This window comes from Canis lupus, chromosome 18 (assembly GCF_011100685.1).
Source record: "Canis lupus familiaris isolate Mischka breed German Shepherd chromosome 18, alternate assembly UU_Cfam_GSD_1.0, whole genome shotgun sequence".
Taxonomy (NCBI): Eukaryota; Metazoa; Chordata; class Mammalia; order Carnivora; family Canidae; genus Canis; species Canis lupus.
Genome location: NC_049239.1, coordinates 41,554,183 through 41,579,620, shown reverse-complemented (window position 1 = coordinate 41,579,620; position 25,438 = coordinate 41,554,183). Strand labels below are relative to the sequence as shown.

Genomic DNA, 25,438 nt, shown 5'->3' with positions numbered 1-25,438 from the left:
ACAAACTGAGGGCTGCTGGAGGAGAGGTGCGGGGAAGAAGGGTTAGATGGCTGACAGGCATTAAGGGGGGCACTTGTGATGAGCACTGGATGTTGTGTGTAAGCGATGAATCATTAAATTCTATTCCTGCAACAAACATTATACTATATGTTAACTGACTAGAATTTATTTATTTTTTTAACTGATGGGAATTTAAATAAAAACCTACAACTAACTAACTAACTAAATAAATAGAAGAAAAACAAAACAAAACAGAAACTTCAATTTACATAAAGAAACACAGTTCACCTACCTGCACCCCAATGTTTATAGCAGCAATGTCCACAATAGCCAAGCTGTGGAAGGAGCCCTGATGTCCTTTGATAGATGAATGGATAAGGAAGATGTGGTATGTATATATACAATGGACTATTAGCCATCAGAAATGACAAATACCCACCATTTGCTTTGACGTGAATGGAACTGGAGGGTATTATGCTGAGTGAAGTAAGTCAATTGGAGAAGGACAATCATCATATGGTTTCATTCATATAGGGAATATAAGCAATAGTGAAAGAGATTATAAGGGAAAGGAAGGGAACTGAGTGGGAAAAATTAGACAGGGAGACAAACCATGAGAGACTCCTAACTGGGAAATGAACAAAGGGTTGCGGAAGGGGGGATGGGCAGGGGGTTGGGGTAACTGGGTGATGGGCACTGAGGAGGGCATTTGAAGGGATGAACAGTCAGTTGGTGTTATACTATATGTTGGCAAATAGAACTTCAATAAATGGAAATGGAAAAATAATGTATAAATAATATAGAAATTCTATATTCATATGTTTTTTCCATATATTGATAAGAAACTTACATGTACTTTTGTTTATAATGTCTCAAAGCCAAAAGCTGCATGCTAATTAAAGATAGAGATAAAAAGGATAGGATAAGCATCAAAAAAAAAAAAAAAGAAAGAAAGAAAAGAAAAGAAATACAGTCCACTGAAGAAGGGTCAAAGTAAGGTAAAATAACATATCTTATTTATCTTAAAAAAATAAATTTAAACTTCCAAAGAAGTTGCAAAAATACTAAAGAATTCTCACATACCTTTTGCCAATAGCACAAGAAATTAGATGCTCTGTAAACATACGGAAATGTAAAGTAAAAATCACTTAAAGAATGAAAAAAAAATCTTCTCAACAAACTGGATACAGAAGGAATTGACTTCAACATATAAAGGCCAGATTTAATATGGGTAATACGACATTCAAGAGGGAAAGGTTGAAAACTTTCCCACTCTTATCAGGAATAAGATGAGAGTGCCTACATTCACCATTCCATTTTACAATAGCAGTGTAATAAAAATCGTGGGGAAATTTTTAGCATTTTTCTGCATGTAGGTCATACCATCATTGGAGTGAGAACAAATTACTTAGCATCTTTATTTAATTTTACTGCCTTTAACAATGTTCCTGATGGTAGCCACCTTCTATCCTTTGGATCTCAGCCTAAGCTTCACCTTTGAAGAAAGGTCTTCTCCATAGTAGAATTCTCCCTAAGTACCTTGTTTGTTATAATATTAACTCTGATGAAGACTATAATTAGTTTAGTAAGTTGTCCCCTTATTTGCTGTCTGACTCTTTTATGAGTATACCAGGCCCATGCTGGAAGGACCTTTTGCATAAATTTCCCCCCTATTTCACTAATTGCTATGTTCTCCCTCATAGAATGGTTCCTGGCGCTAAACAGGACCTTCAAGTTAAATAAATTAATAATTTAATAGTTACTATGTCTAAATCTGTAAGTAAATAAAATATCTAACCACACTTAAATTGTCTATTAAATAAAAGGAAATAAAACTTACTATGACAAGTGGGGAAATATATGATAAATTAATCTTCCCTTACACAAAATGACTGGGCTGAAATTTTGTTCCTGACTGGAATTAGTCTTATCATGGTTCTAATGCTATATACTTTGTTTGTGTTACATCTTTTTGGCTCAAACTATGTGATTTGACCTAATCCTGTATCCAGATATTTTCAGAGTTTTTGTTGAAAGTCCCAGTGAATTTAATTAAGCAAGAATCAGTCTTGGACACTTTCCAATTTTAGGACTTAATGAGGAATGTGGTTAGAAGGGATAAAATGTCCAGTGATCTTTGCTCGAATTGGGAAGAAGATTCTATGCTCCTAACAACTGATACATATTTTTTAGGAGGTTTCAGTTAGGTTTAAAGCATTACCGATAAAAGCACAAGAATATCTCTTGAATTATCAAGTCAGCTTATCTGAGCAAACTAACAGGACAGAATGAGGACAACTGAACAGTTGAATGATATTTTTCGTTTTATAAATTAGTGGGAATGAAGTTATTTGAAAAAAATCTCCCCCTGCAAATGGCTAGTTGCTCTCTTCTTATGTAAGATGAGATTTATTTGTCTTTTTAATAAATTATCCTAATGTGATACCTTTTTCTTTTTCTGTGTGGAAACTGGAATTCCTAGGAAGTAATCTACAGTGCAAGTTAAAGCAACTGACTAAATAACCAGAAGACTCCCTGGATAAAATGAATAGACAGTTGAAGGAAATAAATATATTGTCAAGGAATGTATCTTTTTACCCTCTCTTGTCAGATTGGATGACAGAAGGATTCAGGTCCTGATGAGTGAGTAAAAAGTGTCCCTTCAAATTGTGGATATGCGACACATATAAGACTAACAAAAAATAATGGAAACCAAGCTTTGCAATTGTGTGAGTAGCTTTATTATGTAAAAGTTAGACCACTTTGAGATAAACCAAACTTGGATTCCAATTCTAGTTTTATCATTTAAAAATGGGTGACATTGGAAAATTAATTACATGATCTGAGCCACACTTTCTTGAACTATGAAACGGGGATTACAGTTTCTTTTACTGTTAGGTGAAATGTGATTCATTAAGTTGTGAGTGTGTGATTGGAATCCACTGTAGTTGTGAGCAGTGGAGTGATAGATCAGAATCAGATTTAGAAAGGATCATTTGTCTGCTTCAGGTAACAAATTGATGGAAGCCAGAATGAAAGGGGAGGGGGTGGGAGGGGGTTAGTGCAGTGGGGAAGAATAAGTGATGGGGGGGGGGAGGCAAATGATCCAGTTTGTGATATATTTTAAAGGAGGTTAATAGAATTTGTTAAAGGCATCAATATGCCATATGAAAGCAAGAAAGCCATGCAGGATACTGTGGTATTTCTTATGTGAGCAATGATGTGGAAAGTGGTACCATTTAGTGAGGTAGGAAACACCTATGATTTTCTGAGGAAAATAAAAAATTCAGTTTCAGAAGTACTGAATTGAATTCTAATTGGAGATGTCCACAGTTGGAGATGCTGTATATATGAAGTTTAAAAATTAACAGAGAGATACAATGCTGGAGTGCTTTCCCATTTATTGGCCAAGTAAAGGGGTCATAACCAACCAAAGACCAGAAGAAAGAGGTCTCCAGGAGGGGACAGACAATCCAGGACAGTGGCCTTCCATTCCTAGATTGATCTACTCACTTTAAATATGTCAGTTACCTTAAATGGTTCTCAAGTATTTCACTTTTGTGACTTTATAAACTGTGCACCTTTATTTGGAATTCCCTTGCCTTCTTTTCTTGTCCTTACTCTTTTCCTTTGAAACTTAGCTAAAGCATTGCTTCCTTTGGGAAGTCTTCTTTGAGTTATCTTTGGTTAATATATTCCTACCCCTGTTCTTTGCATTGTGTGACTGTTTTTATAATGGCAGTTATTTCATTGATGATTATTATGTATGATATCAATGAGTATAGGAAACTATGACTTATTTAACTTTGAAATCATAATGTCCATTACACATGTGACATAAACAGGTACTCCTTCCACAGCCTTATTATTATTTTTTTAGATTTTATATTTATTTGAGAGAGACTGAGAGAGAGAGATAATAGAAGAGGAAGAAGCAGACTCACTGCTGAGCAGAGATCCCAATGTGGAGCTTGATTCCACAAGATCCACAAGATCATGACCTGAGCTGAAGGGAGAGAGTTAACTGACTGAGCCCCAAGAACCCCATCTTCCACATTCTTTTCATTAAATGAGTCAATAGAAGAGTGATCTAATAATGCATTTAATGGTTTTCCCTCTCCTTTTGTAGATCACCTGCTTCTAATATGAGAAGTCAGCTCCTATGCAGAAGATGGAACTAAGAAACAATGTAACTTACTTTGTCCTCTTGGGCCTCACACAGAATCCAAAGGAACAGAAGGTCCTTTTTGTTATATTCTTGCTCTTCTATATTTTGACTGTGGTGGGCAACTTGCTCATTTTGGTGACTATATCTCTCAGTAAGACCCTGGGCTCACCTATGTACTTGTTTCTTGCTAACTTATCATTTATGGATGTCATTTATTCATCTTCTATATCCCCTAGATTGATTTCAGACTTATTCTTTGCGAAAAATACCATATCGTTCCATTCTTGTATGATTCAGCTCTTTACAGAGCACCTTTTTGGTGGAACAGAAATATTTCTTCTGCTGGTGATGGCCTATGACCGCTATGTGGCCATCTGTAAGCCCTTGCATTATTTGGTTATCATGAAGCAATGGGTGTGTGTTGTGCTGCTGGTGGTATCCTGGGTTGGAGGTTTTCTGCACTCAGTAATTCAACTTAGCACTATTCATGGGCTCCCATTCTGTGGGCCCAATGTCATCGATCATTTTTTCTGTGACATGTACCCTTTACTGAAACTGGTCTGTACTGACACATATGTTATTGGGTTGTTAGTTGTAGCCAATGGAGGGATGATCTGCACTATTGTGTTTTCATTCTTGCTCATCTCTTATGGTATCATCTTGCACTCTCTAAAGAACCTTAGTCCAGAGGGGAAGCGGAAAGCCCTCCAGACGTGTGGCTCCCACATCACTGTGGTGGTCTTTTTCTTCGTTCCATGTATTTTCATGTATGCAAGACCTGCTAAGACATTCCCCATTGACAAATCCCTGAGTGTGTTTTATACAGTCATAACCCCAATGCTGAACCCGTTGATCTACACTTTGAGAAATTCTGAGATGACAAATGCTATGAAGAAGCTATGGAGAAGAAATACTATATCTTTCAGTAGATAAGTGTATTATTTACCATGAAGAGAGTTATTTTATATTGGATTCCATTTTCTAAGAATGTAGAAATCTTTAAAAAATGAATCTGACTCTTTTTGTGTCAAGAATTTAAGTTAATTAAAGAATAAACAAGATGATTATGGTATAATAACATTTTCCCTTTCTCATAGAATGTGAAGTTTATAGTGTCTTATAGATCACTTCATTTAGAACGAGCACTGCGTATCATATGCAACTAAGGAATCACTAAATTTTATCTCTGAAACTAATAATACAGTGTATATTAACTAAATTGAATTTAAATAAGGAATTTAAAGGAAGAAAACAATTTTTATCTATTTTATGTATTTATTTTAAAACATTCTTTAATATTTATTGTGCATAATTCGTTTTTTATATTATATTAATTTATAAGATATAGATCTGTTTATGTATGTGTGCATTTCCTTTTTTATAAAAAAGGAAGGTTTTATTATTTATTTATTTATTTATTTATTTATTTATTTATTTATTCATTTTTATTTTTGGTATATTTTTTATTGAAGTTTGATTTGCCAACACATAGTATAACACCCAATGCATCAAGTGCCCCCCTCAGTGCCCAACACCCAGTCACCCCATCCTCCCACCCACCTCCCCTTCCACTACCCCTTGTGTTAATTTCCCAGAGTTAGGAGTCTCTCATGTTTTGTCACCCTCCCTGATTTTTCCCATTCATTTTTCTCTCCTTTCCCCTATAATCCCTTTCACTACTTTTTATATTCCCCGTATGAGTGAAACCATATAATGATTGTTTTCTAGCTCTTTTAGGTTAAGGTTAGATTGTGTATTTGAGACTTTTCTTACTTCTTGAGGAAGGCCTGTATTGCTATAAGCATCCTCTTAGGATCACTTTTGCTGCATCCCAAATGTTTTGAACTGTTGTGTTTTCAGTTTCAGTTGTTCCCATGAATTTTAAAAATTCTTCTTTAATTTCCTGGTTGACTCATTCCTTCTTTAGTAGGGTATTTTTTAACCTCAATGTATTTGTGGTCCTTCCAAATTTCTTCTTGTGGTTGACTTCAAGTTTCATAGCATTGTCTTCTTAAAATATGCATGGTATAATCTCAGTCTTTTTGTACTGGTTGAGAACTGATTTGTGGCCCAGTATGGGATCTATTCTGGACAATGTTTCATATGCACTCAAAAAGAATGTATATTCTGCTGCTTTAGGATGGAACACTCTCAACATATCTGTGAAGTCCATCTGGTCCAGTGTGTCATTCAAAGCCCTTGTTTCCTTGATCTTCTGCTTAGATGACATGTCCTTTGCATTAATGGGGTGTTAAAGTCCCCTCTTACTATTATTAATTAGTTTCTTTAATTTTTAATTAATTGGTTTATATATTTGGCTGCTCCCAAGTTGGGGGCATAAATATTTACAATTGTTACATATTCTGGTTGAATAGACCCTTTTATTATGATATAATGTCCTTCTTCATCTCTTCTTAGAGTTTTTGGTTTAAAATCTATTTTGTCTGATATAAATATGGCTACTCTAGCTTTCTTTTGATGTCCATTATCATGATGAATGGTTCTCCACCCCTCACTTTGAATCTGGAGATGTCTTTGGGTCTAAGATTAATCTCTTGTAAATGACATATAGATGAGTCTTTTAAAAAAAAAATCCATTCAAATACCCTATGCCTTTTGATTGGAGCATTTAGTCCACTTACATTAAGAGTAATTGCTGAGGGGATCCCTGGGTGGCTCAGTGGTTTAGCGCCTGCCTTTGGCCCAGGGTGCGATCCTGGAGTCCCAGGATCGAGTCCCACTCGGGCTCCCAGCATGAAGCCTGCTTCTCCCTCTGCCTGTGTCTCTGCCTCTCTCTCTCTCTCTCTCTTTCTGTGTCTATCATAAATAAATAAATAAATCTTTAAAAAATCCTAAAAAAAAGAGTAATTGCTGAAAGATATGAATTTAGTGCCATTCTATTGCCTGTAAAGTTACTGTCCTTGTAGATTGTCTCTGTTCCTTTCTGGTCTTTGTTACTTTTGGCCTCTTTCTTCCCTCAAAGGATCCCCTTTACTATTTCTTACAGGATTGTTTTAGTGTTCACAAATTCTTTAGCTTTTGTCTGTACTGGAAACTCTTTATCTCTCCTTCTATTCTAAATGAGAGTCTTGCTGGATAAAGAATTCTTGGCTTTATTTCCCCATTTAGCACCTTGAATATATTATGCCAGTCCTTTCTGTCCTGCCAGGTCTCTGTGGACAGATCTACTGCAGGTCTGCTGTCAGCGTTATGTGTCTATCCTTGTAGGTTAAGGACCTCTTATAGGTAAAGTAGGTTAAGGACCTTAATCTACTTTCAGGATTTTTTCTTTATCTTTGTAATTTCCAAGATTCAGTAATCTGCCAAGGTGTTGAACTATTTTTGATAATTTTGAGGGGAGTTCTCAGTGCCTCTTGGAGTTGGATGCCTATTTCCTTCCCCTGATTAGGGGAGTTATCAGCTATAAGTCATTTAAATAAATCTTCTACCTCTTTTTCCTGTTGCTTCTCATTTCTGGGACTTCCAGAATATGGATATTATTTTGCTTTATGGAATGACTGAGTTCCCTATGTCTATGTTCATGATCTATTTTCTTTCTTTCTTTTTTTTCAGCTTTTTCATTATCCATCACTTAATCTTTTGTATCACTGATTCACTCTTTTGGTTTATTTATCCTTCTTTTCATGGCCTCCATTTGGGACTGCATCTTGGTAATAACATTTCTAATTTTGACCTGACTAGATTTTAGTTCTTTAATTTCTACAGTAAGGGATTCTCTAGTGTGCTCTATGCTTTTTTTTTCAAGCCCAGCTAGTGTCTTTATAATCACTGTTTTAAGTTGTAGTTCATCTTACTTATATCTGTATTGATTAAATACCTGGCAGGGAGTACTGCCTCTTGTTCTTTTTTGTGGGGTAAATGTCTCCATCTTGTCATTTTTTCTAGAAAATAAAAGATGAATGAAAAAGAAAATAAAGAACAAAAACAATAACAGCAACTAAAAAATCAAACAAAAAACTAGATCCTGGGAGGGTTTTGGTCTTGTTAAAAGCACAAGAATCCAAAAGGAAAGTAAAACAATAAAATAAAATAATATGAAAGGAAACAAAAAAATAAGGTATATAAAAAAGAAAAAAAGAAAAAAGAAAACAATGGAAAAATAAGAAAATAACAAAAAATTATACTAAAAATTAAATGAAAATATAAAGAATTCTATATATTGCTTTCCTCAAGAGCTGAAGCTTTTGTAGTCCTCTATGATTAAAACCTGGTGAGAATGAATTGTTTGTGCTGGTTTTCCAGAGAAAGCATCTGTTGCACTGATTCTCAAGTGGTTCTGCCCTAGTGGAAATGCTTCTCCAGGGCACAGGGAAGCAGGGCTCAGTATAAGCAGTTCTAGACTTCAGTAGGTGGCACTGTTTTGGGCCCTGAAGGCTTTCAGCACTGATGGGTAGGATTTATATTGCTGTGCCCTCTCTAGCTTCTGAGCTAACCTGAAAGCATTGGTCTCCCATTCCAATGAGCCCTCACAGAAAAGCAATTAATCACTCTTGTCTTCTTGTCAACTCTGTGTCCATCTGGCCTGTCACTGAGCATTTTTATCTTGAGCTTGTGACTGAGTTTCAGTACTCCAAATTTTAAGGACTCCCTTGAGGTGGATCCATACTGTTCCTCACAGGAGAGGGGCAGGATTTCTCATGCTTCTGCCTTTTGCTGGACTCATCCAAGGAGAGAGGTCCTAGGACCATGCCACAGTTTGCAGTATATGGCAACACAGAGCAGAATGCTGGCACCTAGACTGTTCTCATGCTGGCTTCCTCCCTCTTATGTCTAGGGAACTCTACTACATTCAGGCACCCTCATTCTTCTTGGGACCCTGGGGATCCTGAGACTGTGTTGTCATGCCTGGGATTCCACCTGCTTCACTACCTTTAGGCCAGGCCCTTCCTCCACTGTAGCAGACTTCTAAAAGTGTCAGTGTGGGGCTCTGCTCCTTATAATACTTTGCAGTAGCCTCCTTAAGCAGGCTCATTCTCCTCCCCCATATCCTCAGTTTTATCACACAGAGTTCAAGTCTCTGCACCTCCTGCCTTCCAAGCTTCTGCACCTTCCTGCCTTTCTACTCCTAGAGGTGCAGCATTTGTGTTCTTAGATCTTTGATTTCTCAGGTTTTCAGCATGATTTGACAACTGTCCAGTTGTACTCGAACGAGACAAACTTAGGCTTCTCCTACTCCTCTGCCATCTTTATTCCTCTCCTTTACGTACAAATCTAAATGATTTTTTGTAGGAAGAAAAATGCAAAATGTGCTGGGAGGTTTCTCTCCCAAGGGGTACAGCCAGGTGGCAGATTAAAGAAGTGGTATGAGCTTGACAAGAAAAACTCTCCTTGCTAAAAGAATAGAACTGAAATGTTCTCACCACAAAGAAAGAAACAATAAAGTATGTGAGACAATGCAGGTGTTAGCTAATGTTATGGTGGTAATCATTTTGCAGCATAAAAATGTATCAGATCAAAACGTTGTACACTTAAACTTACAATAGGTTATATGTCAATTATTCTCAATAAAACTGGAAAAAATTTCTGTTCTCTGAAAGTATACCGTCATGGATTCCTTGCTCCTTGTTTTGAACAACAGATTCCAAGTTGTTTTAATTGAAACTATATGTTTATATGGAAACACACACATACATACATATAGATATATATCTTATAAATTATAAATATAAAATGTGAATTATGCACAAGAAATATAAATATTAAAGTATATTTCAAAGTGAATATATGAAATGTATATATGTTATTATTTTTTAAATTTTTTATTTAAATTCAATTTAGTTAACTTACACTGTATTATTAATCTCAGGGCTAGAATTTAGTGGTTTCTTAGTTGCATATAATACCCAGTGCTCATTAAATCCAGTGCCCTCCTTAATGCCCATCACCCAGTTTGCCCATCCTCCCATTCACTGCCCCTCTAGGGCCCCTCAGTTTGTTTCCTGGAGTTAAGGGTCTCTAATATGCCAACAGATGCTTCTAAGGAGAGGTTGTATTGAATGGATTATCTTTCAAAACTGTCTTACAAAAAAAAAAAACAAACTGTCTTACAACTCCATAGCTCACTCAGAGGAAACTCCAAGCCCTTCTAATGTTAAGGCCTAACATCTGACTTCATTTCAATTGCTGTCTGCTCCAGCTACAGTGGCCTCCTCACCCTTCCTTGAACACAAGACATGCTCTTGCCCTAGTGCATATGCACTAGAGTTTCCCTTGCCTGAGAGGACTTCCCCCAGATAACCACTTAAACAATTGTTTCATGACCTTCAAATATCTCAGAGGTCACCTTCTTGGTGGGCTCACACTCACCGCTATAGTAAAGTAGCCATATTTCCTGTCCCCACACAGGTTTACTCTGGGTCACCTTCCTCGAAGCACTTCCCAACTTCTAACATACACTCTTCCCTTGTTCTGCCCCTTACTACCAGAACATGTGCCTCACAAGGTGGGCAAATGTAGCCCATTTCTAGTCCACCGAAGTGTCTTAGATGTTAAAATAGTGTTCCTGTGTCTGACAATTATCAGTTGAATGAGTGACCAGCATACTGCCCCCTCTCTCTTCCAGATGATCCTCAGGCCATAGCTGTTACATGGTGTTGCTTTTCTCCTCATTGCTGATCTCCCCCCATAACCTCCATTGATTGCCTCTATTCCATACCACCCGCCCCCTGCACAGCACAGGAAACAATTATAGTTCTCCTTCAGAAAAAGTTGTACCTAGGCTAATGGGTCATGTATGCCAGACAAATGTGAATTGAAATTAGACGCTGCTTTATCACTCTATGAATTAGAAGTGGAACCAGAACTAGATCACTAGATCTATGGGTAGGGAGCAGGTAGATGAGCAGAGAAGACAGAAACTAACTAATTTAATAAAGATTAGAAACAGTCAGATCTTTTCTCTAACTCCAGAATCTGCCTTTTTAAAAAAGATGAGGAAAAAATGGAAAGAATAATCCAGAATAGCCCTAGAAGGAGGAGAAGAGATGAATGATCTGAAAATGCATCTTGTGATACCACAGAGACTCCTATGTGCAAGGGTTCACTGGGTCTTGTGGAAACAATGAGAGGCTTAGGACTCCTGCGACCATCACAGACAGGGGAACACCAGAGAAAATAAGACCAGAACTTACACACGAGAGTAAAAATAGACCTAATTCTCTATATTAACAAAGAGAAAGAACACCCAAAAGCTGGGGGCTGAGGGCTTGATCCAAGCTGGGGCCTAAGCTGACCTGGTCATAGGAAGCTCTTGATGCCCATAGTCATAAAGACAGGTGATGTCTGAGTCCCTGTGATCACAGGTCCTGGTGTGACAAAATTCCACTGAAGTGACCAGCTATAGCAAAGATGACTCAACTGGGGAGTGACCATGTTAAAGCCCATAATGTACTGAGTACTGACCAGGCAGGGTTTTGTCCACACTTGGCTCCTCACAGCCTCTCCTGGTCCACCTACAACAGACAGCACAGCAATCTGGCAGATTCTGGAAGGTTCTCAGTGCTTCCATTTATTTCGTATCTCAACTTTAAGAGTCTTCTACTTTATTACCATGCCAATTTTATATGACAAGAATAGGAAAAACAAAGTCATATCCAGATTTTCTTTTTTTTTTAACTTTTTTTTTAATTTATTTTTTTTATTGGTGTTCAATTTACTAACATACAGAATAAGACAAGTTAAATATTACTTCCCAGCCAAATATGAAGTAAAGACAAGGATGGTAATGACCCAGTCCCATCTCTGCTGGAAGAGGAAAGCAGATTAGGGAAAGAACACAGGTCAGTTGGGGGAAGGGACATGATGAGTAGAGGTGGGCCAATTTCCCCACCTGCTCACATTATGCTAATAGGAACAGAGTCACTTTCAGACACCATTAGCAGATGGAGATATCCGGGGCTCTTGAAGTCAAAAAAGTGGGAGTGTGAACAAATCTTGCATCACTCAGAGTCCCACAAGGCAGCTGGCTTGCTCTGTGAAAGAAAATAGTCATGAACAAATTCAGGTCAATCATGTTAAGTGCTGACATCTCCACATGCTTATAATGTTCCACTCAAAGAATCCTCATAACCCAGTCATGTCCCCTCTGCCCCAACCACTCCCCTTGGCTTCAGGCCCTCCAGGGTCTCACCATTAGGAGCCATGACAGACATCTGAGAGTCCTGAGCACTGCCTACGGTAGAACAACAGGATGTGGTCAAAACCCACAAGAGATGAGACTAAAGGAGGAGCTATATAGGGTGGCTGAGTTCCCCCATGGGGTCCTATCTATACTATCCCAGGGTCTCAAGGATCACTCCCTCCATACTTATTTTCAGCCTGTGAGTAGCTCCCTCCTTTTCTGCCTGTGGGAAGAAAATATCATGTCAGAGGCTAAGGAGAAGGCTATGGTATCCAAAGGAATACCCTAGTCCTGTACCAAAATGCAGTTTCCAGGACTGTTAACTGAAGACTCACGGCTGTATCGGAGACCACAGAGAAAGTATATGTAGGGGCACTGGGCCAACTGTCTTCCCGGAGGTCTGTCTGTATCAGGGAATTCCCCCTACCTTCAGCTGCTAGGGCTCAGGTCCCCAATGCCAGAATAGAAAGGTGAAAAATCTGTCCTTCATTTGCACAAGTCTTTACTAAGGAGTGAATGTTAGCAGCTGGCTAGCACATGTATGTGGATGGTACCTCTTTTTCTGTCTCTTTTTAAAAGATTTTATTTATGTATTCATGAAAGACATACAGAGAGAGGCAGAGACATATGCAGAGAGAGAAGCAGGCTCTGTGCTGAGCAGGGAGCCTGATGTAGGACTTGATCCCAGGACTCCGGGATCGTGACCTGTGCCAAAGGCAGATGCTCAACCACTGAGTCACCCAGCTACTCCAGATGGCACTTCTTATTAACAAGACAGGACAAACTTCTACTTTGGGCTTGAAACCTCCCAGTAGGACAGGAAAACTCAGATTCCCCCCACTCCCTTCCCTACCTGAGTGCTTCTTCCTCCATATCACAACTCCAACCAGCATAGCTCCAGTGATCACAAGGAGAACCAGGCCAGCAATGATGCTCACTATGGGGATGGTGGACTGAGGAGGTGGTTCTGGAAAGGGAAGGGAAGGCGAGGGGCCCAGACCTCAGGCTTGAGTCATGACCTCACAGTTGTTCTCTGAGAAGAGTGTCTATGCCAAACCCCTCCTTACCCCATCTCAAGGTGATGGGCTTGGGCAGGCTCTTGTGCAGAATATGGCATGTGTATCTCTGCTCCTCTCCAGAAGGCACCACCACAGCTGCCCACTTCTGGAAGGTCCCATCTCCTCCAGGCCTGGTCTCCACAAGCTCTGTGTCCTGGGTCTGGTCCTCCCCATCACGCTGCCAGGTCAAGGTGATCTCCGCAGGGTAGAAGCCCAGAGCCCAGCACTTCAGGGTGACCTCATGCTCAGAGATGGGACGGCGGGTCACAGATGTTTTGGGGGGGTCTGAAGAAGAAGAATCAGAAAATCCACACTCTGGGTTACCTTCATGGGTCATTAAAGCAGCACTTGTGACCATGCTGAGGATGGAGAGGACAATTGGTTTAGAAGGAAAAAGCACAAAACCCTGACACAGCCTAGACTTGGTTGTCTGGAATAACATTTTAGAATCACGGAAAGATCCCAGGACAGGAGAGTGCAGGTCTAGAGTGGGGAACACACTAACGGTCTGGACTGCAGCAGAGGGTCAGTGACTCAGAAAACCTGGAGTCAGACCTCCAAAAATGTTCTCCGATGGAGAACAAGGCCTTGAGAAGGAAAGCCATGGTTCACAAGGTGGTTTCCAGGATGGAGGAGAACTCTGATGAGTTATTTCAGGGATGGTCTCCACCTGCCTCCAGGGAGACTGGATTCCTCAGTTGTCCTCTAGAGGAAAGCAGCTCTTTTGAAGAATTACTCTGTAGTGGGAATATGAATGTTGAGATGGATCTCTTTCTTCCCACCTGTGGGAGGGGGCAGTATTCTGACACTGAGTCCACCCTCCCTTCCTTGGGGGAAGCCAGCCCCAGCAGAGTGAAGATGGGGAGGCCCCTGGTACCTGCGCGCTGCAGCGTCTCCCTCCCATTCTCCAGGTGTCTGCGGAGCCACTCCAAGCACCTGCCCTCCAGGAAGTTCTTACGGTTCTCAGCTACAGTGGCCGCATCCCACTTGCGCCGAGTGATCTGAGCCACCGGGTCCTCCACGATCCAGGAGCGCAGGTCCTCGCTCAGGGTGATGTAATCCAGGCCGTCATAGGCGTGACGCTGGTACCCGCGCAGGAAGCGCCCATCAGGTCCCACGTCGCAGCCTGTTATAGTCTGGAAGGTGTGAGACCCTGGCCCCGCCCCACGATGTGTCAGCACGAAAGTCTACAACTGAAAACAAAACCCAGTCGCGTCCCCAGGAGTCTCCTTCCCTTTCGGGGACGGGGACGGGTGAGTCCCGCAGCCTCGGGGTGGCCCTCGGCCCCAGACACTCGGGGCGACCTCGGCCCGTGGGCGGAGACGGGGATGGCGACCTGGACCCGCCCCCGTGGCTCACCGGTCCTGCTCTGATTGGAGTAGTCCTGCGAAACTTCGTTCAGCGTCCTTCGGAGGACCTGTGTGCAGGTCCTGGAGTTCAGCGTGCGCTCTTCCCAGTACTCAGGCCCCTCCTGCTCCAGCCACCGCACCAGCGGCTCAGGCCGCCGACCCTCGCGTTCGCTGTTGAACCGTTCGAACGGCGTGTCGTCCACGTAGGCGACTGCCCAGTGGCGGGGCTCCCCGTGGCCAGGCCGGGATACGACCGTGTTCAAGAACCTCAGGGAGTGCGAGCCTGCGGGCGCCAAGAGGCTGAGCCTCCTCCCGGGCGGGGGTCCCGGGGGCTTAGGGGCTGGTCGGTGGGGAAGGGGCCAGGGGCGGGAGGTGAGTGGGGCCGAGGTGTGGGCGAGGCGGAGGTGAGGGCCTGGGTCCATCCCGGGTGGAGTAGGGCTTCCTCCCCGCTCCCCGCCTGCGGCGCTTTCTCTGCGGACCCCAGGCTCACCTGCACTGGTCTGGGCCAGGCCCAGGGTCCCCGACAGCAGCAGCAGCAGCAGCAGCAGGAGGAGGGTTCGGGGGCGCATGACAGGCATCCACGTGTTCCAGGCAGCAACTGAGTTGCAGAGGAGACACTGTCAGCCCTGAGCCACGGTGAGGTGACGCCGATTGGCTTCTCTAGAAACCCGACTGGCAATGGGAATGCCACCCGGAGTCGCGTCACGAGTATCCCGGCAGAAGGACCTCAAGCAGGATGTGAGAGGAAGTGAAACCAGCGCATGTGGGGACTCCCCAAGCAGGGCTTCCCCCGCCCCAGACACTGCCTTTGCGCGGACAGCCTGAGCGACAGGCCTGGGGATTTATGACTTTGTCCTTGACCCCTCTTCTCCTGCAGGGAGTGCTCTTGTCACATGGTCTCACTGCTGCAGTCCGTGATTCTCAAACATTTCGTTGTCAGGATATCTACAAGTTAGTGAGGACCTCCAAGAAAGATTTTGTGTGTGGGGGCTATGGTTATATCTATCAATATTGCCTGGGACTCCAGGATCACGCCCTGGGTCAAAGGCAGGCGCTAGACCGCTGAGCTACCCAGGGATCCCTCTTCTTCTGTTTTGAATGATAACATTGCTGGATAGGGTATTCTTGGCTGCAGATTTTCCCCATTCAGCATGTTGAATATATCATGCCCGCTCTCCTCTGCCTCACCATGTTTCTCCAGAGAGATGTTGAAAACCTTATTGGTCTTCCCTTGTAGGTTAGAGACTTCTTTTGTCTTGCTGCTGTTAGGATTATTCTTTATCTCAATATTTTGCAGATTTAACTACAATATCTTGGTGTTGACTTGCTTTTGTTGATTTAGATGAGAGTTCTCTGTGTCTTCTGAATTTGGTTGACTATTTCCTTCCCTAGATTAGGGAACTTTCAGCTATAATCTCCTAAAATAAACCTTCTGTTCCTTTTTCTCTCTTCTTCTTCCAGGACTCATATGATATGACTGTTTTTTACATATGATTAAGTCACTGAATTCCCTGTCTACTCTCATGATCCAGAATTTTTTTCTTTCTTTTTTCAATTTCAGTATTGCTCATAATTGTCTTCTATAGCATTTATTTATTTCTCTGCATCTTCCATTCTTGTAGTCATTACATCCAGTTATTGCATTTTTTATTTCATCCTGATAGTTTCTTCACTCATCTTTGTAGTAAGGGTCTCTCTGATGTCTTCTCTGTTTTTCTCCAAGCCTTGCTAATATCCTTATGATTGTGCTTTAAAGTCCACATCAGGCTTATTACTTTTATCTGTTTTGATTATATCCCTGGCCATGACCTTTTCTTGTTCTTTCTTTTGGGATGGATTCCTCTTTTTTGGCATCTTGACTAGGACTTTGCTTCTTCTCTGTGTTAGGGAAGTCTATTGTGTTTCCTGTCCCTTAGAGTAATGGCTTTATGTAGAAGAGGTCATATAGTGTCCAGGGTCTGATGCTTCAGAAAATGTCTTTGGTGTGTGCTTCATGTACTCTGACTGTGTTTTGGCTGCTCTGTCACTCAGGTCAATTGTCTGCAAAGATTCTGTTTGCATCCGGAGGAGATCGTTTGGTCTTTGGCCAGAATGCAGTGAGTTTTAACTAGGTATGCTCTGGTCTGCTTGATTAAGGAGACCTGATGCTATTTCCACTAGAAGTGAAGCTTTGAAGAATTCTGTGGTCAGTAGAATGTGTGGTGAATGCAGGGATTTCTGGTGGTCCTCTGGGAAAGGGACCTGTTGCACTAGTCCTTGGGTACACTTGCCCAAGAAAAGCATTACCATCAGGGTACAGTGAAGAGGGACTTGGTATAAGTAGGTTAGGCAGCCAGTTTGGCAATGTGCTGTTTTTTGAAGCTGGTTTATGCTGATGGGTAAGGGAGGGAAATAGCACTAGCAATATCCTTTGTCCCCAGAGAGTAGGGTCCATGCTTGCTGCTCTCAGGAAAGCAGTTTCAGAGGAGCAAATAATTTCCCCTCAAGTGTCCCAGTATTTTTTAGGTCTCTGATTTCACACACTGTCTGCATCTGGTTACTTGCCTGTCTAGAGCAGTGCAGTGCACCTTGGGCTCTAATCCAGACAAGCCTGCTGACATTTAAAACTCTAAACTTCATGATGTGTACAGAAACCCACACTGGTCTTCTGGAGTAGGGTCTCACTGTGTTGGAACCCTTGCATGTTTGACCCAGAAGGACAGTTTTGTTAGAGTGCAGGGGCATGCGATTTAGAGCAAAGCAGCTTAAAGAGCCAGTGTCCAGGTAAACCACCCCTAGCAGGTGTCTCTGTTCCTATGCTGATGGGTGGAGAAGGGAAATGGTGCCTTCTGGCTCTTTTGTCCCCAGAGAAGCAATGCTACCTCTCAAAGATGTGCTCCAAAAAGTAAAAATGATGTCTCCCCATGCCCCTTAAGCGATCCTTAGATTGTGCTATCTGCCTGGATTACCGGCCTGTCTCTTTTCCAGAAGTAAGGCAGCAACCTCATATCTCTCTGTCCTAGCCAAGACCAGGGAACCCAGTCTTTGAGCCCCACTGGTTGCAAACACTTACAAAAATCAGCCCCTCTTATTATCCCTACCAATGGCTCCTTGTGTGTAGCCTTGTGTTCTCCACTCTCTCTCACCATTCTCTGCAAATGGGGCTCTCCCCCTTCAGGAACTGGGATCCCTTTCCCCACAAAGCACATCATCATACTTCTTACCTTCCTCCATGTGGCTTATTGCGTTCCTCTAGTTGTGCAGTTTATTCTGTCAGTCCTCAGATAAATTTTTGGGTACTCAGAATAATTTGAAGGTTATTTAGTTGTGTTCGATGGACTAGGGAAGCTTAGGGTCTTCCTACTATGCTGCCAACCTAGCTACTCCAAATTATGATTTTATCCATTTGTAAGTGCATAAATCAGTGGCACTGAGTCATTTTGCATTGTCATATTCATTAAGTAAGTTAATTAACATGTGTTATGCAAGCACCAGCACCATCCATGTCAAGTGCTTTTTCATCTTCCAAACTGAAATTCCACACTCATCAGACATTACTTCCCCATTCCTTTTCTATGGGCTTTAGGCAGCCATCATTCTGTTTTCTTTCTATCTATGAATTTGTCTATTTTAAGTACCTATGTCTGTGGGATCATACAATATTTTTTTTTTGTGACTGTCTTCTTTCACTTAGCATAGTGAATTGTAGGTTAATGTATATTTTAGCATGTGTTAGAATTTCCTTCATTTTTTAGGGTAAATACAAAACTGTTGTGTGTATATACCTCACTCTGTTCATACATTTATCTGTCAGTACACATGTTGGCTGCTTTTACCTTCTGGCTATCATGAATTATACTGCCATGAATATGGGCATAGAAGTAACTGTCTGAGTCTGTGATTTCTGTTATTTTATGTATATATCCCAAATTGGAATATGGATCATAAAATAAAGTTTTACTTAATTTCTTAGGAAGTACCATAACATTTTCCATAGCAGCTGTATCATTTTACATTCCCACCAGCAAAACACAGTTGCTCTGATTTGTCCACTGTTCTACATGTGTTACTATTTTTACATTTTGTGATCATAGCTGTCTTGTTGGATGTGAAGTGGTGTTGCATCATGGTTTTAAAATACATTTCCCTAAATGATTAGTGACATTGAATATCTTTTCATGTGCTTATAGGGCATTCACATAGCTTCTCTGGAGAAATGTCTGGTGAGGTCCTTTGCTCATTTTTAATCAGAATGGTGTTTTTTTTTTAAGATTTTATTCATTTGACAGAGACAGAGCACAAGATAGCACAAGCTTGGGCAAGGCAGAGGTAAAGGGAAAAGCAGGCTCCCTGCTGAGCAAGAAGCCTGACTTGGGGCTCTTGCTGCAACAAGGACACTGCTATCATGAAATGAGACAGAACATAAAGACTCCTAACTCTGGGAACCGAACTAGGGGTGGTGGAAGGGGAGGAGGGCGGGGGTGGGGGTGAATGGGTGACGGGCACTGAGGGGGGCACTTGACGGGATGAGCACTGGGTGTTATTCTGTATGTTGGCAAATTGAATACCAATAAAAAAATAAACTTATTATTAAAAAAAATGAAATGAGGCAAAGACTTTTTTTTTTTTTGAGATGTGGAAGTTCTTTATATGTTCTGGATACTAACACTTCATCAAATATATCAATTGCAGATATTTTCTCTCATCTGTAAGATGCCTTTTCTCTCTGCCAATAGTGTCCTGTGACGTGCAAAGTTCTTAAATTTGACAAAGTATAATTTATGCATGTTTTCTTTTTGTGCTCGTGCTTTTGGTGTCCTACTCAAGAAATCATTCATTACCAAATCCAAAGTTATTAAGCTTTCGTTCATGTCTTCTTCCACGAATTTCATAGTTCTAGTTGGTAGTTTAGATCTTTGATCTATTTTGAGTCCGTTTTTGTGTATGGTGTATGTTGTTAAGTGTTCAGTTTCATTCCTTCACATGTGGATATCCAGTTTCAAAGCACCGTTTTTAAACCACCCGTCTTTTCCCAGCAATACTCTTGTCACCGATCAAAGATCATTTGAGCACATAAGCAAAGGTTTTTTCTGGGCTCTGTATTTGATTCTATTGTTATGTCCACCTTTATGCCAATATCACACTGTTTTGATTACCATAGCTTTGTAGTTTTAGAACCAGGAAGTCCTCCAACTTTTTGTTTGTTTTTTTCCCCCAAGGTTACCTTGACTGCTTGGAGTGTCTTGGGTTTCCACCTGAATTTTAGGATGGATTTTGGTATTTCTGCAAAAAGTATTTTGGATTTTGTTAGAAGTTGCATTGAATCTTTAGATTACTTTAGGTAGCACTGACATCTCAAAAACAAGAACTATATCAGTTGCAGAAAGTCTTTCCATTTATTTATATCTTCTAGAATATCTTTCAGACACACTGTCATTTTTCACTGTAGAAATGTTGCCTCCTTGTTTAAGTTTATTCTTAAGTATTTTGTTCTAGTTGTGCTGTAGTAAAAGGAATTGTTTTCTTAATCCTCTCTGGGTTGTCATTGGTAGTACAGAGATTCAGCATTTTTTATTTTTTTGTGAAAACAAGCGAAGAAGCAAACAACTTTCAAAAAAAAAAAAAACACAAATTGGATACAGAAGGACTTTACCTCAACACGATAAAGGCCATATGACAGATCCATAGCTAACATGACACCCAGCAAGGAAAAGTGGAAAGCTTTCCCACTACAATCAGGCACAAGATGAGAGTGCCTAAGCTCACCCTTCCTTTTCAAAATAGCTCTGGAATAAAACTCCCTGAGAAATGTTTAGCCATCAGTGAACTGAGATTATTTTACTTAATTAATTTTTATTACCTGTACCAGTGTTTCTGATGGTAGCCACTTTCTATCCTTTGGATCTCAGCTTAAGTATCACCTTTGAAGAAAGGCCTTCCTTGATCACCTTCTCCATAGTAGAAATCTCCCTGAGAACCCTATTTGCTCTATCATTAACTTTGATGAAGGATATAATCAGTTTACTAAATTTTCCCCTTATTTACTGTCTGACTCCATTATGAGAATATAAGGTCCACCCAGAAAGGACCTTTTGCATAATTTCCCCCCCAATTTCATTAATTCCTCTGTTCCCATTCATAGCAAAGTTCGTAGCAGACAATAGGATCTCCAAATTAAAGAGATTAATATTAATAGTTATTATGCCTTAATCTGTGAATATATATCTAGAACATCTAATCACACTTCAAGGCAGCAAAAATTGAGTGTTTAATGAAAGGAAAGAAAAACTATCTATGACAAATGGAGAAATACATGATAAATTAATCTCATCTAACACAACATGACAGGGCTGAAATTTTATTCTTTACCAGCAGTAGTCTCACAACAGTTCTAAAGCTATTTTTTTTATTATGTTACATCTTTCTGAAGCTAATTATGTGATTTGCCCTATTAGTATCTTTTTAAGAGATGTTTTTAAAAGTTTTTGTGGAAAGTCCCAGTGAATTTAATTAAACACAAATCAGTCTTGGATACTTTCCAATTCTAGCACTGAATGAGGAATACGGTTAGAAGGGATAAAATGTCCAATGATCTTTGTTCCTACTGGGGAGAAGATGCTATGCTCCTAGCAACTAATACACATTTTTTAAGGAGGATTCAGGTAGGTTTTAAGCATTATCTGAAGAAAAACACAAGAATGTCTCCTAAAATATCAAGTCAGCTTATCTGAGCAAACCAACAGGACAGAATGAAGATGACTAAACAGTTAAATGGTATTTTTCTATTTAGAAATTAGTAGGAAAGAAGTTTCTTGAGAAAAACCTCCCTGGGAAATGGCCAGTTGCTCTCTTTTTATGTGAAGACTTACTTGTCTTTTTTTTTTTTTTAATTTATTTATTTATGATAGTCACAGACAGGGAGAGAGAGAGAGACAGAGGGAGAAGCAGGCTCCATGCACCGGGAGCCCGATGTGGGACTCGATCCCAGGTCTCCAGGATCACGCCCTGGGCCAAAGGCAGGCGCCAAACCGCTGCGCCACCCAGGGATCCCATCTTTTTTTTTTTTTTTTAATTTATTTTTTATTGGTGTTCAATTTACTAACATACAGAATAACCCCCAGTGCCCGTCACCCACTCACTCCCACCCCCCGCCCTCCTCCCCTTCTACCACCCCTAGTTCGTTTCCCAGAGTTAGCAGTCTTTATGTTCTGTCTCCCTTTCTGATATTTCCCACACATTTCTTCTCCCTTCCCTTATATTCCCTTTCACTATTATTTATATTCCCCAAATGAATGAGAACATATAATGTTTGTGCTTCTCCGACTTACTTCACTCAGCATAATACCCTCCAGTTCCATCCACGTCGAAGCAAATGGTGGGTATTTGTCATTTCTAATAGCTGAGTAATATTCCATTGTATACCATCTTTTTGATAAATTATCCTAACGTGACATATTTTTGTTTTTCTGTATGGAAAGTGGAATTCCTAGGGAATAATCTACGGTGCAAATAAAAGCAAACTTCCAAATAACTGAAGACTCCGTGGAGAAAATAGATAGTTGAATGAAATAAAATACACCCGCAAGTACTGCTGAAGTTTTTTGCTCTCTCTTGTTAAACTGAATGGTGGAGGAATTTGAGGTCGCTGTGAATGGGTAAAAAGTGTTCCTTCAGATTATGGACTCGCTTTCTTATGGTAAGACTAACAGTAAATAGTGGAAACCAGGCTTTGCAATTGTATGAGTAGCTTTATTATGTAAAAGTGAGATCACTTTGAGATAAAGCAAGCTTGGATTCAAATTCTAGTTTTATTACTTAAAAATGGGTGACCTTGGGAAAATTTATTTGATGTTCTAGCCTCAGTTTGCTCAAATGTGAAAAGGAGATTATAGTTCCACTTACTGTAATATAAAATGTGATTCATTAATTTGTAAGTGAATGATTGGAATCCACTGTAATTATGAGCGGTGCAGTGATTAGATCAGAATCAGATTTTAAAAAGGATCATTTGGGCTGTGTTAGGAAAACAAATTGATGGAGGCCAGATGAAAGGGAAGAGACACTGCAGAAGGTTACTGCAGTGGGTCAGAAATGGAGAGGGGAGGGAAATGATCCAGTTTGTGATATATTTTGAAGGGGGTTAATATAATTTGTTAAAGGTATTGATAAATGATATGAGAGCAAGGGAGGTGTGAAGGATACTGTAATATTTCTTGTCTGGTCAATGATGTGGAAAGTGGTACCAATTAGTGAGATGGGAAACTCCCATGTTTATGGAGAAAAATTAAAAAGTTAGTTTTATAAGTACTGAACTGATAATCAAATTGGAAATGTCCAGAGTTGGAGATGTTGCATACTGAAAGTTTAAAAATTAAGGGAGAGACACAACATTGGAATGGTTCCAGATTTCTTGGTCAGGAAAAGTGGGCATATCCAACCACAGATCCTAAGGAAGAGGTTTCAGACAATCTAGGTCAGCAACCTTCCATTCCCAGTTTCATCCACTCACTTAGAATATGTCAATTACCCTAACTGGGTCTCAGGTATTTCACTTTTATAAAATGTGCACATTTTTTCATGGAATTCCCTTGCCCCTTTTTCTTCTGGTCATTCTCTTTTCCTTTGAAATTCAGCTAAAGCATTGCTTCCTCTGGGACACTTTCTTTAATTGCTGTTTGGTTGATAAATTCCTACCGTGTGGCCTTCAGATTGTGTGACTATTTTTATAATGGCACTATTTCATTGATGATTATTTTGTATGCTACCACTGAGTGCAGGAAACCATGGCTTGTTCAAATTGGAAATCATAACGTCTATGAAACATTTGACACAAATGGGTATCTCTTCCACATTCTTTTAATTGGGTCAATAAAAGCGTGATCTAACAATGCATTTAAAGGTTTCCCCCCTTGTTTTGTAGATCACCTGCTTCTAATATGAGAAGTCAGCTCCTATCCAGACTAGATGGAACCAAGAAACAACGTAACTTACTTTGTCCTCTTGGGCCTCACACAGGATCCTAAGGAACAGAAGGTCCTTTGTGTTATGTTCTTGCTCTTCTATATTTTGACAGTGGTGGGCAACTTGCTCATTGTGTTGACTATAGCTCTCAGTAAGACCCTGGGCTCACCTATGTACTTGTTTCTTGCTAACCTATCATTTATGGATGTCACTTATTCCTCTTGCATTTCCCCCAGATTGATTTCAACCTTGTTCTTTGGGGAAAATACCATATCCTTCCATTCTTGTATGACACAGTTATTTACAGAGCACCTTTTTGGTGGATCAGAGGTCTTTCTTCTGCTGGTGATGGCCTATGACCGCTATGTGGCCATCTGTAAGCCTTTGCATTATTTGGTTATCATGAGGCAATGGGTGTGTGTTGTGCTGCTGGTGGTATCCTGGATTGGAGGTTTTCTGCATTCAGTAATTCAAGTTAGCACCATTTATGGGCTCCCATTTTGTGGTCCCAATGTTGTTGATCATTTCATCTGTGAAATGTACCCTTTACTGGAACTGGTCTGTACTGACACATATGTCATTGGGCTATTAGTTGTAGCCAATGGAGGGATGATCTGCACTATTGTGTTTGCGTTCTTACTCATCTCTTATGGTGTCATCTTGCACTCTCTAAAGAACCTTAGTCCAGAGGGGAAGCGGAAAGCCCTCCAGACCTGTGGCTCCCACATCACTGTGGTGGTCTTCTTCTTTGTTCCATGTATTTTCATGTATGTAAGACCTGCTAAGACCTTCCCCATTGACAAATCCCTGAGTGTGTTTTTTACAGTCATAACCCCAATGCTGAACCCGTTGATCTACACTTTGCGAAATTCTGAGATGACAAATGCTATGAAGAAGCTCTGGAGGAGAAATGTTATATCTTTTAGTAGATAAGTGTATTATCCACCATGAACAGAATTCTTTTACATGGGCCCATTTTCTATGAATACAGAAATATTCATTTTTTAAAAAAAGATTTTATTTATTTTTTCACAAGAGATACAGAGAGAGGGGCAGAGACATAGGCAGAGGGAGGAGAAGCAGGTTCCATGCAGGGAGCCCAATATGGGACTCAATCTAGGACTCTGGGATCATACTCGGAGGCAAAGGCAGACGCTCAACCACTGAGCTGCCCAGGTGTCCCAGAAATATTCTTAAATGAATCTGAGTTCCTTTTTTTAAAAAAATAACTCAAGTTAATTATAATTAAAGAATGAACTGGATTATTGTGCTATAATTATACTTTCTCTTACTGCTAGAATGTAAGGTCCATAATACCTTGTAGATACTTCATTTAATGGTGTAATGCCTTTATAGCAAGAATCAACAATATGCAATGAATTAATGAGGAAATATTTATATGATTACAACGTTTTAATCAGTTTATATTTTAAAGTTTTTTTCTGATACTTAGCATTATTTTAGTTATATTCTTTTTTTTTCTTTTTTTTTTTTTAAGATTTTATTTATTTATTCATGAGAGAGAGAGAAAGAGAGAGAGGCAGAGACACAGGCAGAGGGAGAAGCAGGCTCCATGCAGGGAGCCTGATGTGGGATTTGATCCCGGGTCTCCAGGATCAGGCCCTGGACTGAAGGTGGCGCCAAACCGCTGAGCCACCCGGGCTGCCCTATTTTAGTTATATTCTTATAACTTAACCTGGCTAGCTCAGTGGGTTAATGCATCTGACTCTTGTTTTCTCCTCAGGTCATGATTTCAGGGTCATGGGATAGAGCCTTGGATCAG

The 25,438-nt window shown here is 40.5% G+C and overlaps 3 protein-coding genes across 3 annotated transcripts; 2 read left to right on the top strand and 1 right to left on the bottom strand.

Annotated features, from left to right (window-relative positions):
• The first annotated feature begins 4,162 nt into the window (after nucleotides 1-4,162).
• On the top strand, nucleotides 4,163-5,101 carry OR4A47C (olfactory receptor family 4 subfamily A member 47C). The gene has a single exon (NM_001388959.1). It carries the CDS (start codon nucleotides 4,163-4,165, stop codon nucleotides 5,099-5,101), a length of 939 nt encoding a protein of 312 aa, NP_001375888.1.
• A 7,029-nt stretch (nucleotides 5,102-12,130) lies between these two features.
• DLA-79 (MHC class Ib) lies at nucleotides 12,131-15,293 on the bottom strand. The gene is given in 8 exon segments (NM_001020810.1): nucleotides 12,131-12,159; nucleotides 12,318-12,359; nucleotides 12,484-12,531; nucleotides 13,162-13,275; nucleotides 13,376-13,651; nucleotides 14,244-14,519; nucleotides 14,726-14,998; nucleotides 15,206-15,293. Coding segments are annotated over 8 exon segments (1,146 nt in total).
• An 8,365-nt stretch (nucleotides 15,294-23,658) lies between these two features.
• Nucleotides 23,659-24,588, top strand: OR4A47D (olfactory receptor family 4 subfamily A member 47D). Its single transcript, NM_001388955.1, is given in 1 exon segment — nucleotides 23,659-24,588. A coding segment is annotated over 1 exon segment (930 nt).
• Nucleotides 24,589-25,438: the final 850 nt, after the last annotated feature.